General features: G+C 47.9%; 1 protein-coding gene across 3 annotated transcripts in view; it reads left to right on the top strand.

Annotated features, from left to right (window-relative positions):
- The window catches only part of LRRC4B (leucine rich repeat containing 4B), a 146,778-nt gene extending 139,384 nt beyond the window's left edge, over positions 1-7,394 (top strand). For all 3 annotated transcript variants that reach the window (XM_079949579.1, XM_079949581.1, XM_079949580.1), the window contains exon 2: positions 4,385-7,394. In XM_079949579.1, the coding sequence (XP_079805705.1) occupies positions 4,439-6,382 (1,944 nt within the window). In that variant the 5' untranslated portion in view covers positions 4,385-4,438 and the 3' untranslated portion in view covers positions 6,383-7,394. The remainder of the gene's footprint in view (positions 1-4,384) is intronic.
- Positions 7,395-13,387: the final 5,993 nt, after the last annotated feature.

Raw genomic sequence — 13,387 nt, 5'->3', positions numbered from 1 at the left:
CGGGCACCACCACCAAGAAGGCCCTCTGCCTGGTTCCCTGTAACTTGGCTTCTTGCAGTAAGGGAACCGCTAGAAGGCCCTCGACGTTGGACCTCAGTGTCTGGGCAGAACGATGGAGGTGGAGTTGGTCATCTGCAATGAGGGAATTGAGGTGGGGCAAGAAGTAACTAGGGAAAGAGGATTGTCAGTGGTGCAGTTCCATTGATGGAGCATTTTTCTGGGGTGCGGCAAGGGGTCTGTGTGGTGTCCTGTTTGCTAAGTTATAGGCAGGTGGCGCTGTGGGTAAAAGCCTCAGTGCCTAGGGCTTGCCGATCGAAAGGTCGGCGGTTCGAATCCCTGCGGCGGGGTGCGCTCCCGCTGCTCGGTCCCAGCGCCTGCCAACCTAGCAGTTCGAAAGCACCTCCGGGTGCAAGTAGATAAATAGGGACCGCTTACCAGCGGGAAGGTAAACGGCGTTTCCGTGTGCGGCTCTGGCTCGCCAGATGCAGCGATGTCACGCTGGCCACGTGACCCGGAAGTGTCTCCGGACAGCGCTGGCCCCCGGCCTCTTGAGTGAGATGGGCGCACCAACCCCAGAGTCTGGCAAGACTGGCCCGTACGGGCAGGGGTACCTTTACCTTTACCTTAGGCACAAGGTCAATATCTTTATTTATTGTCTGTGCATGTGTGATTTCGATGTAATCTTCTAAGTAAACCTAATATATGTTGGGCTGTTAGCCATCCTAAGTATTTTAATATTTTTGCTGCAGCGTGTTGCTTTTGAATTTTGCTTTGCATTGAGCTGTCATGTTTTAATTTGATGTTTTAGTCTTTCTTTCTTTTTAACTGCACGCCAGTTTGCACATTTTCATCGAAAATGGGAGAAGGGGGCTATAAATTACTGAAATAATTTGCATCTCATTTCATTTATCTCACACTTCTTTTGGTGTTTCAGAACGGTGTCCGCTCTGGGTTTTTGTTAATACACATGTGTATTTACTTGATGAATCAATCAAAAGGCAGGCGGTCAGCTTTGTTTTTCAACGGTTTAAAAATATTTATATCCAGCCTCTTCACAAGGTGAGCAACAGGCTGGATACAGACGGTTAGGTTGATTGAGCTAAGTCCCCATTTAAAATCAAGTTAGCAGTGACTTGATTACAATGGGAACTGAGTGCAAGTAACACAGGTTTGTATCCAGTAAATTAATGGGCATGACTAACATAAGTCTATTGATTTCAGCGAGTCTACTCGGAGTATGACATAGTTGGATCCATTGCCATAAAACAAAGCAATCACCAATAAAATATAGCCAAAGCAGCCAGCAGATTAAAATAGCACAAATCACATTAAAACCCTTTTAAAACCTAGTGAAATCATGGGGGTTTTATTTGGTGTCTAAAGCAATGCTAGGCTGAAGTCTTCGATTGAGCTTTTTCCTGCACTTTTGGAAGCGGGGACCATACCCTCCAACATTTCTCCAATGAAAATGCAGACGTCCTACTCCATAATAACAATAATTTAATTATTTGTACCCCGCCCATCTGTCTGGGTTGCCCCAGCCACTGTGGGCGGCTTCCAACAGATATAAAAACATAATAAAATATTGAACATTTTAAAAAACTTTCCAATACAGGGCTGCCTTCAGATGTTTCCTAAAGGTTGTCTAGTTACTTATCTCCTTGGCTCGGGGGTCACGTAACTCCATACCCTCCGACATTTTTCCGATGAAAATAGGGATGTCCCAAGGAAATGCAGGACTGTATTTTAATATTTGCTTGGAAGTCGCCCAGAGTGGCTGGGGAAGCCCAGACAGATGGGCAGGGTATAAATAATTAATAATAATAATAATTCCGGGGGGTGGGGCTTTATAGAGGAGGTGGCTGAGGGTTCCCTGACCGTTTAAGCCACTGCTCCAAGTGGTGGTTTAAGATGCTCTAGACATCCTAACTCTTACTCAGGTTGAAAATGTGGCCAGAACTCCCACAGAAACTAGGCTACGGAATGACACAACATTGCTTTAATGCATCGGTGGTAGCCAATAAAAATTGCAGCATGCAGAGTTAACTGAGAAAGAAATTATGACTGGGGCCACAGTATCTGATGCCATAATGTCCACTTTACAGCTTTACCAATGTGGCTGGCTATTCCCTTGGCACCTGGGCATAGCCAGTAGAGTACAGATAATCTACTAATCTGGTTTCTATGCCACTCTTTTGCTAGAGTGAGTAGAAATAAATTGACATAAATATAGATGCCTGTTATTATTTTTCTTCCACAGCTGACAACTAGCCAAGTTGTTGGTGTTAAATGAAATAAGAATCTGAGCATCCATTTTTTTTCACTGCTTCAGGCCAATGTCAATCCAAACGTGGTTGTGTTTGGGGAGGCAATGCTCTCCTGCAGTGTGCAAGGAATTATAAAGTACACTGCATTTCAGAAGGTGATGTTACCCTGTTTTTCTTCCTGATGTGAAACATGTTTACTTAGAAATAAGCTCCACTGAGTTCAATGGGACTTACGTCTTGAAAACTAAGCCTTAGGAATGAAGCTTTTGCAAAAAGCTTTCAAAACTGTACTAAGATAAAAAGATGAACAAAAATCTTTGCAATGCACCAGCTTTTGTGTAGAACACCAGAAATAAATCACATGGCACAGCATTCTTGGGATGGTGGTGCTTTAGAACTGAAGAGGAGGGACTGCAACCTTACTTTTCCATTATATGAAACACACAAACACAAGTGTTCAGATCCTTGAACATAGAAAATTAGCATGTCAAGGTCTTAGCTTTGACATCTAACGTTCTAGCTTTTATTCTGCAGGGAGTCATACAACTATTCATTTGCGTGGTGAGATCCTGCCTCCCACCAATAGAAATAAAGACACAGGGCACAGTAATTTAGGTTAATGGGCTAAAATTAGGGCACAACTTTATTGGTTACAGGTGATGAGCGGTATTGGCTTAGGCATTGGTCCTATCGACTATCCGGCTTCAGCCTGATTGCTTGAAGACCGGGAAGGGTTAACACCAGCAGGGGGAGCCCTGCTGATGCACATAAACTAGGGACTCCCCAGGGGTCACCTCTCGGAGGGGGGGCGCTTGAGGCCCTGACCTCCATAGGCTTCGGACGAGGCCACACACCCTGGAATCCTTTACTGGACTACGCTTCAATATTTGGGGGAGGTGATGGCGCTCCCCCCCCATACATCTACATAACAATACCCATACCAATGCCTAACCGCCAAAGCCGAGAAAGTTATGACAATTTGCTACAAGATAGGCGAAAAACCAAATGGCTGGTGCCAATTTGCCAAGTGGCCATAGCAAGGTCAAAAGAGGAACCTTGAAGGGCGGGTAGGTGGGAAGCAAACACAGCTGAATGGCCAAAGAGGGAGATTCCCAGCCACGCTTGCCTTAAATGAGGCAAGCCACACCCCCTGGGCCAGCCGATTGGCTAGCCCGGGAATGACGTGGCCGAGGATTTCCCAGATCGCGCCAGGCTGGAAGCCAGCCTCCGCGCGCGTGTTGGGGCGTGATGCGCGCAACACCACCTCCTCCCGAGGGCGGAAGTGGCTTTGTACAACCCTCCCTCTGTATTCTGAAGCAGTACAGTCTTGTGATTCTCAGATGAATGGTAGCATAGATGATGGTGGTGGTGATGACGATGATGACGATGATGATGATGATGATAATAATAATAATAATAATAATAATAATAGGCGTGGGTGGTAAAATCTCAGGCCTCTAACAACTTGACCAGAGAGAGAGACTTGACCATTACTGATAGCATGGAAGCCAAGGCAACTTTTTCTGAAACCCAACAACCAACACCATCACTTACAGACACCGCTCTTTAACCTCTGGCAGCTCAAATTCTGGAATGCCTCTGTTTTGAGTAGATTCACTTGAGCAGATATTTCCATGCCTGCCTCTCACCCGAAATAGTTCTCCCTGAGAGAGAATGTACAGACAGAGCAGAAGGAGTATGAACTCCCTCCTATCAGATGTCAAGGAAATAAACAACTCTCTGTCTTTTAGAAGACATCTGAAGGCAGCCTTGTTTAGGGAAGTTTTTAATGTTTGATGTTCTATCGCTTTATGATGATGATGATGATGATGATGATGTTGGGAGCTGCCCAGATGGGTGGGGTATAATTTATTATTATTATTATTATTATTATTATTATTATTAGTATGCAGCCGTCACCAGACCTTGTGCTAGTGATTTACATGTGTCCACAATACATTGTGCAAAGTAGAACTTCCCTATGCCTATCTCAAACCAACAGCAAATGCATTTTACTGGGGCCAGTATTACTGTTTTTTCTGATTGCTATCATGCTCCCCAAACCCCAGTTATCAGATTCCTGGCTGATTTCTCTTTCTCTTGTTTCTCATCCCCAGTTTCTAAAGACCTGAGCACCCACCCTGCTCTTCACTGAAGCATGAACATTGGACATGGCCACCCGCCGCTGCACTCGGAAGCCTTCGCTGGTGCCTGGAGTCTCTAGGATGGTTTGGAAGCACCTGGTCCTCTTCTTCCTCTGGCTGCCATCGCTCGTTTGGGGCGGAGCCTCCCCCACCTCCTGCCCGGCCGCTTGTTCTTGCAGCAACCAGGCCAGCCGGGTCATCTGTACACGCCGGGAGCTGGTGGAGGTGCCCGAGAGCATTTCCATCAACACACGGTACCTCAACCTGCAGGAGAACAACATCCAGGTCATAAAGACGGACACTTTCAAGCACCTCCGTCACCTCGAGATTTTGCAGCTCAGCAAGAACCTCATCCGCAAGATTGAGGTGGGAGCCTTCAATGGCTTGCCCAATCTCAACACGCTGGAGCTTTTTGACAACCGGCTGACCACTGTCCCCACACAAGCCTTTGAGTACCTCTCCAAGTTGCGGGAGCTGTGGCTGAGGAACAACCCCATCGAAAGCATCCCTTCCTATGCCTTCAACCGAGTCCCTTCCTTGCGCCGACTGGACCTCGGAGAGCTCAAGAAGCTGGAGTACATCTCAGAGGCAGCTTTCGAAGGCTTGGTCAACCTGCGCTACCTGAACCTGGGCATGTGCAATCTCAAGGACATCCCTAACTTGACAGCCTTAGTGCGGCTGGAGGAACTGGAGCTCTCTGGAAATCGCTTGGACATGATCCGGCCAGGCTCCTTCCAGGGGCTGACCAGCCTCCGCAAATTGTGGTTGATGCACGCCCAGGTGGCTACCATCGAACGCAACGCCTTCGATGACCTCAAGTCCTTGGAGGAGCTCAACCTCTCCCACAATAACTTGATGTCGTTGCCGCACGATCTCTTCACCCCCTTGCACCGCCTGGAGCGCGTCCACCTCAACCACAACCCTTGGCACTGCAACTGCGACGTGTTGTGGCTCAGCTGGTGGCTCAAGGAGACGGTACCCAACAACACCACCTGCTGCGCCCGGTGCCACGCCCCACCCAACCTCAAAGGGCGCTACATCGGAGAGCTGGATCAAAGCCATTTCACCTGCTACGCCCCAGTTATAGTGGAGCCTCCCACTGACCTTAATGTGACTGAGGGGATGGCGGCTGAGCTGAAATGCCGGACGGGGACCTCCATGACGTCAGTCAACTGGCTGACACCCAACGGCACGCTGATGACGCATGGTTCCTACCGGGTGCGCATCTCAGTCCTCCACGATGGCACGCTCAACTTCACCAATGTGACCGTCCAGGATACAGGGCAGTACACCTGCATGGTGACTAATTCGGCAGGCAACACCACGGCTTCGGCCACACTCAACGTCTCAGCGGTGGACCCAGCCACCACAGGTTACACCTACTTCACAACGGTGACCGTGGAGACCATGGACCCGGGCCAAGAAGAATCCGTTCCCACGAAGAAGGAACCTGGGCCAACGCCATCTCAGGGCTGGGGCATGACTTATTCCACCACCTCTCTGACCCCTCGCAGCACCCGCAGCACGGAGAAGCCATTCACCATCCCCATCACCGACGTCACCGAGAGCGGCATGAAAGACCTGGACGACGTCATGAAGACCACCAAGATCATCATCGGCTGCTTCGTGGCCATCACCTTCATGGCTGCCGTGATGCTCATCGTCTTCTACAAGCTCCGCAAGCAGCACCAGCTTCACAAGCACCACGGCCCCACGCGCACCATTGAGATCATCAACGTCGAGGACGAGCTGCCCGCCTCGGCCGGGGCACCTGGCGACAGCCACCTGGCTCTGCCCGCCATCGAGCACGACCACCTCAACCACTACGCCGCTTTCAAGGCTCACTACAACAACAACAGCGGCGGCGGACCCCTCACCTGCGGCTCCAAGAACCCCATGCTCAATTCCATCCACGAACCTCTCTTGTTCAAGAGCAGCTCGAAAGAGAATGTCCAAGAGACACAGATATGACGGCCAACAGACCCAGGCAGCGGGGAATTCTTGTGTGGTGGGCGGGTGCAAGTGGATTCATACATGCAGTGGGGGGGAAGTTGAGGAACGGCTCCTCCGTGCCCTCCCCCCCCCACAAACAAACAAACAAACAAACATCAGCAGATCTTTCCACCACCGTGGCAGATCTTGGATGCTGAGCCCTCGCCCGAGTGGACACCTTTGATTCTCACCACTTTAGCCTTTTCAGTTCTCTTATTTTCCTTTTGCAGAACAAGGTTCTACGCTCGCCCTCGGCCTGACCATTTCCCCCCCCTTTCCTTTCTTCACCCCCCCACCTCACTTTTCTTCTTTTTTCTACCGATCTCCCTCTGCATTGGAGACTTCTTCTTTTTCTTTCTTTTTATACAGATGGGGCTGTTTCTGTATCCAACTACCTGCTGTATTACTTTAATAATTTTTTTTTTAAAAAAAAAGAGGAAGGAAGAAAACAAACAACAACAAAATAAGGAAAGATCACTATCCGATTTGTTTTCCTTTTTGACGTCATGGGAATAAACTTTAGGAAAGGAAAATAAAACCCAAGGGAAACGGGAGAGGGAAGAAGAAGAAGATGATGAAAAAGAAGAAAGAAATCTTATTTTGATCCGCTTTCCGTCAAAATTCTATTTTCATCCAAATGGGATATACAAACTAAATAAATTAAGTAAAGAGACGAAAGGTCATGGTGGTGCCAGGGTCCCCCCCCCCACCTTTGGAGCACGCGGGGATGCCAGGCGCACAGGGTTCGGGGGGAATTTTTTATGACTAGTATTATTACTATGGGATGGCAGGCATGGCCGGTGTGCCCCCCAGAGACACAGGGGCGTGGAGGTATTTTTTAATTTGTAATAATCTGGGGGGTGGGAATGAGGGGTTTGGTGGGGGGCTGCACTTCCGGCCACACACACAAAAAAAACAAGGCCTGTCGATTCCCTTGGCATTTTGGGGTCTGGTCTGAGTTTCCTATTTTAATAAAATCCATAAAGATGTTTCCAACCCTCCCTAGGGTGCTTCTTTTGGGATGGGGGCAAATGAGTCTGCCGCTTGCGTCGTGAGGCCGCTGTGGCTCAGGGCCAACGGAGTCTCACGTGCACCAGGTTTCTTGAGGGATCGCCATGGCGATGAGGTCGGCAGGCTGCAACATGCATTATCTCGCAAAGAACACCCCTGTGGCTGTACCATACACTGTATACATGGCTGGACCTCATACCTTGGACAGGGAGGGCAGTCTAGGAGTTGGCACTGATATCGTTGCTCCATAGGGAGAGAAATGTGGCCTCTGCTGGTGTATCTCCTTTTTTTACATGGAATCCCAAGAATGGAGCCTGCTATTTTTTATTTTATTTTTTTAAAAAACCCTAGCATGTGGTTGTTTGCTAATTTATATAGCCCCATTGATTAGTATGGTGCTGTTATTATTTGTAGGGACGTGGGTGGTGCTGTGGTCTAAACCACAGAGCCTAGGACTTGCCGATTGGAAGGTCGGCAGTTCAAATCCCCATAAAGGGGTGAGCTCCCATTGCTCTGTCCCTGCTCCTGCCAACCTAGCAGTTTGAAAGCACGCCAGTGCAAGTAGATAAATAGGTACTGCTGCGGCAGGAAGGTAAAGAGTGGCTGAGAAACAGAGACCTGATGGATCCTTCCACTCATCCCTGACCATTGACTATCCTGGCTGAGGCTGACGGGAGTCTGACAACATTGGGAAGGGCACAAGTTCCTCATTCCTACTAAATTATTTGTCTCTCTGTGTGGCCCTGCCATTGATTTGTACTGGAGGTGAAAGCTAGTGGGGAAGTTCTCTACTTCTAAATGTACAGAGACGCTCATGGCGCTGTGGTCTAAATCACTGAGCCTCTTGGGCTTGTCAATTGGAAGGCCGGTGGTTCGAATACCTGCGATGGGGTGAGCTCCCGTTGCTCTGTCCCAGCTCCTGCCAACCTAACAGACACCAGTGCAAGTAGATAAACAGGTACTGCTGTGGTGGGAAGGTAAACAGAATTTCTGTGCACTCTGGTTTCCATCATGGTGTTCCATTGTGTCAGAAGCGGTTTAGTCATGCTGGCCACATGACCCGGAAAGCTGTCTGTGGACAAACACCGGCTCCCTTTGCCTGAAAGCAAGATGAGCGCCACACCCCATAGTCACATTTGACTGGACTTAACTGTCCAGGGGTCCTTTACTTTTTGCTGTACAAGGTCCGCAGACTTAGACTGAGTCAGAGCTATTAGTCCATCTAATTCAGTTTCATCTATACCTGGAGTGGGGAATTTCCAGCTCATGGGCCAATCTTGGTTGTTTGGGGGAAGCCGCGACCAGATGCCCTATACTTGACATCATATACACATGATGTCGGGTGTGGGGTGGGTAACGGCAGAACGTCAAAGGGAAAATCGGGAGCTGAAAGCGGGTTACCAGTTGTTACTTCACTGGAGCGAGACACACCTCCACCCGCCTCAAAACAACTGCTCCTGCAAGTTCCTTCGAGTGATGCCAAAAGGTTTTTCTGACCCCACAATTTTGCCCCCTCCCTCTATATATACTTAAAAACAAAATTGGATTTAATAATGAATGATAACAATGATTTAGAATAGTGCAAAATAGCTGGCGGGAAAGGCTTTTGAAAGGCAGGCTTGAGAAGTATAGTTCTCATCGTGCCCGTTTTGGCATGCATCACAATATTTTGAAGGGCAGCTGTGTTTCAGCTCATCTGTTGGTTCAGGAAGGGCAAATTGGGTAGGGCTGCATGAAAATTCAAAGTGAACAAACCCCCTACCCAATGCCCCCCCCCCCCGCAGAGATCTAGCGCAGGACCGCCCACCAGCGGCGAGGGCTGAGGAGTGTGGAGGATGTGTGCCATGATTTGACCATGTGCACACTTTTGTATGTGAGATACAACAAGCATTTCTTGAAGGGACGGGTCTAATGCATCAGGCTGAACACATACACAGGAAAATGCTGCAGTTTACGACCTTGGTTTGTTGGAAACAAATGAAGATTTAATTTCCTGCAACCTGAGAGATTCTTGAAAAGAGCTTTCAGTAGCACCTTAGAGGCCAACTAAGTTTGTTATTGGTATGAGCTTTTGTGTGCATGCACTCTTCTTCAGATAACTATCTGAAGAAGAAGAGGAGGAGAAGGAGGAGGAGGAGTTTGGATTTGATAACCCACTTTCTCACTACCCTAAAGAGTCTCAAAGCAGCTAACATTCTCCTTTCCCTTCCTCCCCCACAACAAACACTCTGTGAGGTGAGTGGGGCTGAGAGACTTCAGAGAAGTGTGACTGGCCCAAAGTCACCCAGCAGCTGCATGTGGAGGAGTGGGGAAGCGAACCCGGTTCACAAGATTATGAGACTACCACTCTTAACTACACCACACTGGCTCACACATCACACTGGCTCACTGAAGAAGTGTGCATGCACACGAAAGCTCATACCAATAACAAACTAAGTTGGTCTCTAAGGTGCTACTGGAAGGATTTTTTTTATTTTGTTTCGACTATGGCAGACCAACACGGCTACCTACCTGTAACTTGAAAAGAGCTTTCAGACATTCTCAGATTCTGCTCCCAGCATACTAGTCCCTTTCACCAAAAAAACGCCTGGAATATCCAACTGAGCTATTGGCTAGAAGATGACGTGACTATTATAACTAGTGGATCCAAGCTGATTCCTATTCAGTGGGCGATCCGCCGAGACTCTCCTATGAATATTATCAGTGACTTTATTGGGGAGGATGGGAGTAAAATGCAAGTGGGTACATCAGCTGAAATGCATTAGCTGGAAAATGAAAGGTGCAAAGTATTTCCCATGCCCTCTCAGCATTACATTTGAGGGCATAAACGCATCGTTATTCCCCAGTGGGATTTATATTGCTTTGAAGTATGTTTCCCATAGGGGGACTTGATGTAGCTTTGATCCTATGGGTGCATGCGCCTGCAACCTGCTTTTCTTTCAAAACACACATGTGCAATGAGGATTTGGACCTGCACGGACTTGAATGCAGGAAAGCAGAAATCTCCACTGGAAATGGTTTTGCACAACCACTAAATGGAAAAGAATTCACCTCTTCCAGTCCCACCACCTTTTCAGGGCCGCTTTTATTTTTCAGCTGCTCTGTATGGTTCCTGTTGATACTGAAGTACCAGAACGCATTCCAGAGATTTGTGGTGGGAGTATTTCAAGGGTGGGGAACCTATGGCCCTTCAAATGTTCTAGGACTCCCATCTCCCATCAGTCAGCGTGACCAAAAGAAGCACAGGTTCCATAACCCTGGGATAGGGGATGGTTCCAGGGAATACAGTTTTTGTGGGTGACAAGGTGCACCTAAATTTTAAGGGCCAAAACAGATATGACACTTAAGATACATGATTGGACATCCTGGTATCATTTATAGAAATAATAATTTTAAAAGCAGCTGCAGCCCACAAAGGTCCCCAAATTACTACAGTGGTACCTTGGGTTACAAGGGACACGGGTGGCGCTGTGGGTTAAACCACAGAGCCTAGGACTTGCCAATTAGAAGGTCGGTGGTTCGAATCCCCGCGACGGGGTGAGCTCCCATTGCTCGGTCCCTGCTCCTGCCCACCTAGCAGTTCAAAACCATGTCAAAGTGCAAGTAGATAAATAGGTACCGCTCCGGCGGGAAGGTAAATGGCTTTTCCGTGCGCTGCTCTAGTTTGCCAGAAGCGGCCTAGTCATGCTGGCCACATGACCCAGAAGCTGTACGCAGGCTCCCTTGGCCAATAAAGCGAGATGAGCACTGCAACCCCAGAGTCAGCCATGACTGGACCTAATGGTCAGGGGTCCCCTTTACCTTTACCTCGGGTTACATACGCTTCAGGTTACAAATGCTTCAGGTAACAGACTCTGCTAACCCAGAAATAGTACCTCGGGTTAAGAACTTTGCTTCAGGATGAGAACAGAAATCGTGCTCTGGCGGCGCGGCGGCAGCAGCAGGCCCCATTAGCTAAAGTGGTGCTTCAGATTAAGAACAGTTTCAGGTTAAGAACCGACCTCCAGAACGAATTAAGTACTTAACCCGAGGTTCCACTGTACAAGGTGGAATCTAGACAAATATAAAAAAATGCTGTGAAAATGCTTTTTTAAAAAAGGTTTAAAAAATATATTGAATTTGCCATAAGCTCACCACGGCCATCTAGTGTCACATTTATATAATGAACTTAAAACACACTTAAAACGTTGTATTTACAGCTGTATAGCTGAGTTCACAAGGCAGTGGGGCCGGTCCATCAGCCCCCTTTCCCCCAGTCAAAATCTCCCCATTTCTGTTTGTTCCCCCTTTTCCTATAGAGTTATAGGGAGGGTGATTCCAGTCAGGAAAATGGTACATAAGGTTAGACATCCTTCTGACAACACTGTTGCTCTAAGTCATTCCAAGCCCAGTCGTGGCTGCTCTTAAACATTAGAAAATTCCCATCATCCCCAACCATTAACCTTGGTGGCTGGGGTTGATGGGAGTTGTAGTCCAACAACATCTGGATGGAACCAGGTTGGAGAAGGCTGATGTAGGGCAATTTGATTGTGGATCTCACATGCAATGAGCGATTTGGCTTGAAGTGACACCAATGTATGATATCATTTGCACCGGTCTACTTTCCACAGCCTCCAGTGCTAAGAACCACAAGATCTACTGCATCTCCCAAATGGAAATCCTGGCTGTGCTCATTGGAGATCACAAGTGATCAAGTGGTGGCGGAACGATTGCATACCTTTTGGGCCTGATTTTTTTGGTCTGCTTTCTATAGATGTTGCTCAATCCAGGATGTACGGAGTAGACTAGCCAAACAGAAAAAGGCTGTTCAATATGTGTATGTTGCTATTTCAATTGTTCTTCATGTGTAGACTGTTTTGTATGAGTTTTTAAAAAAAGAAGGGGGGAAAAAGACAGAGAGCCAGATATGAATACAAGATGGGAAATAACTTGCTTAGGGGCAGCATGTGAGCCAAAAGTTGCCATGAACTGAATATGAGTTAACAATGTGACTCTATGAGCCAGTGGAATTTCAGGTCGCATCAACTGCAGCTTTGTTTCCAAGCCCTGGGAAATCACAGAGCTTAAGACCTCACTTGGCACACTGTGTTCCGTTATGGGTGCCACCAACATTCCAGAAAGATGTTGACAGTAGAAACGTTATCAGTGGAATCTGCAACAAAATGTTGCAGTAGATCCTCCCCACATCGATAAAGTTCCTGTTTAGAGTTCCAACCAGCCATTCCCCCGCTCACTTGTCTGTTTTCCTTTCCCAGCTGACTCTCAGTGTTCTATAGCTACCAAACATGCTCAGTCCTCATTGGATCTGTGTATTTACATAGCTGAAAGTTAATAGTGTAAGTATTGGGCTCGTCAGGTTGGGAAAGTAGCTCATCTGAGAGAAGGAAAACTCAGATCCTAAACCTCCGCTGCCTTGCGGGATATCTTTGGGAGAAGAAAAGACTGAGGAGTAAACCCTACACTATGGGTAGGCAAACTAAGGCCCGGGGGCCGGATCCGGCCCAATCGCCTTCTAAATGCAGCCGTGGATGGTCCGGCAATCAGCGTGTTTTTACATGAGTAGAATGTGTGCTTTTATTTAAAATGCATCTCTAGGTTATTTGTAGGGCCTGCCTGGTGTTTTTACATGAGTAGAATGTGTGCTTTTATTTAAAATGCATCTCTGGGTTATTTGTGGGGCATGGGAATTCGTTCATTTTTTTTCTTTCCAAAATATAGTCCAGCCCCTCACAAGGTCTGAGGGACAGAGGCCCGGCCCCCTGCTGAAAAAGTTTGCTGACCCCTGCCCTACACAAATCCAGATTAGAGTCCATAAGGCAGTTGGAAGGTGCCATATACACCTCTTTCTGGCAACTCCTGCCACCAAGCTGGTGCCAAACATATTGCTCTGCTTTCCTTGGGACCACGTCAGCGAGGTCGAGAGGGGACGGGTCTTGTCATCTCAGCAGCCCAGGTCCCCCATATACACTGTCC

This window comes from Podarcis cretensis, assembly GCF_951804945.1.
Source record: "Podarcis cretensis genome assembly, chromosome: 13".
Lineage (NCBI taxonomy): Eukaryota > Metazoa > Chordata > Lepidosauria > Squamata > Lacertidae > Podarcis > Podarcis cretensis.
Note: the sequence above shows the minus strand (reverse complement) of the source record. Positions and strands in the feature narration are given on the sequence as shown.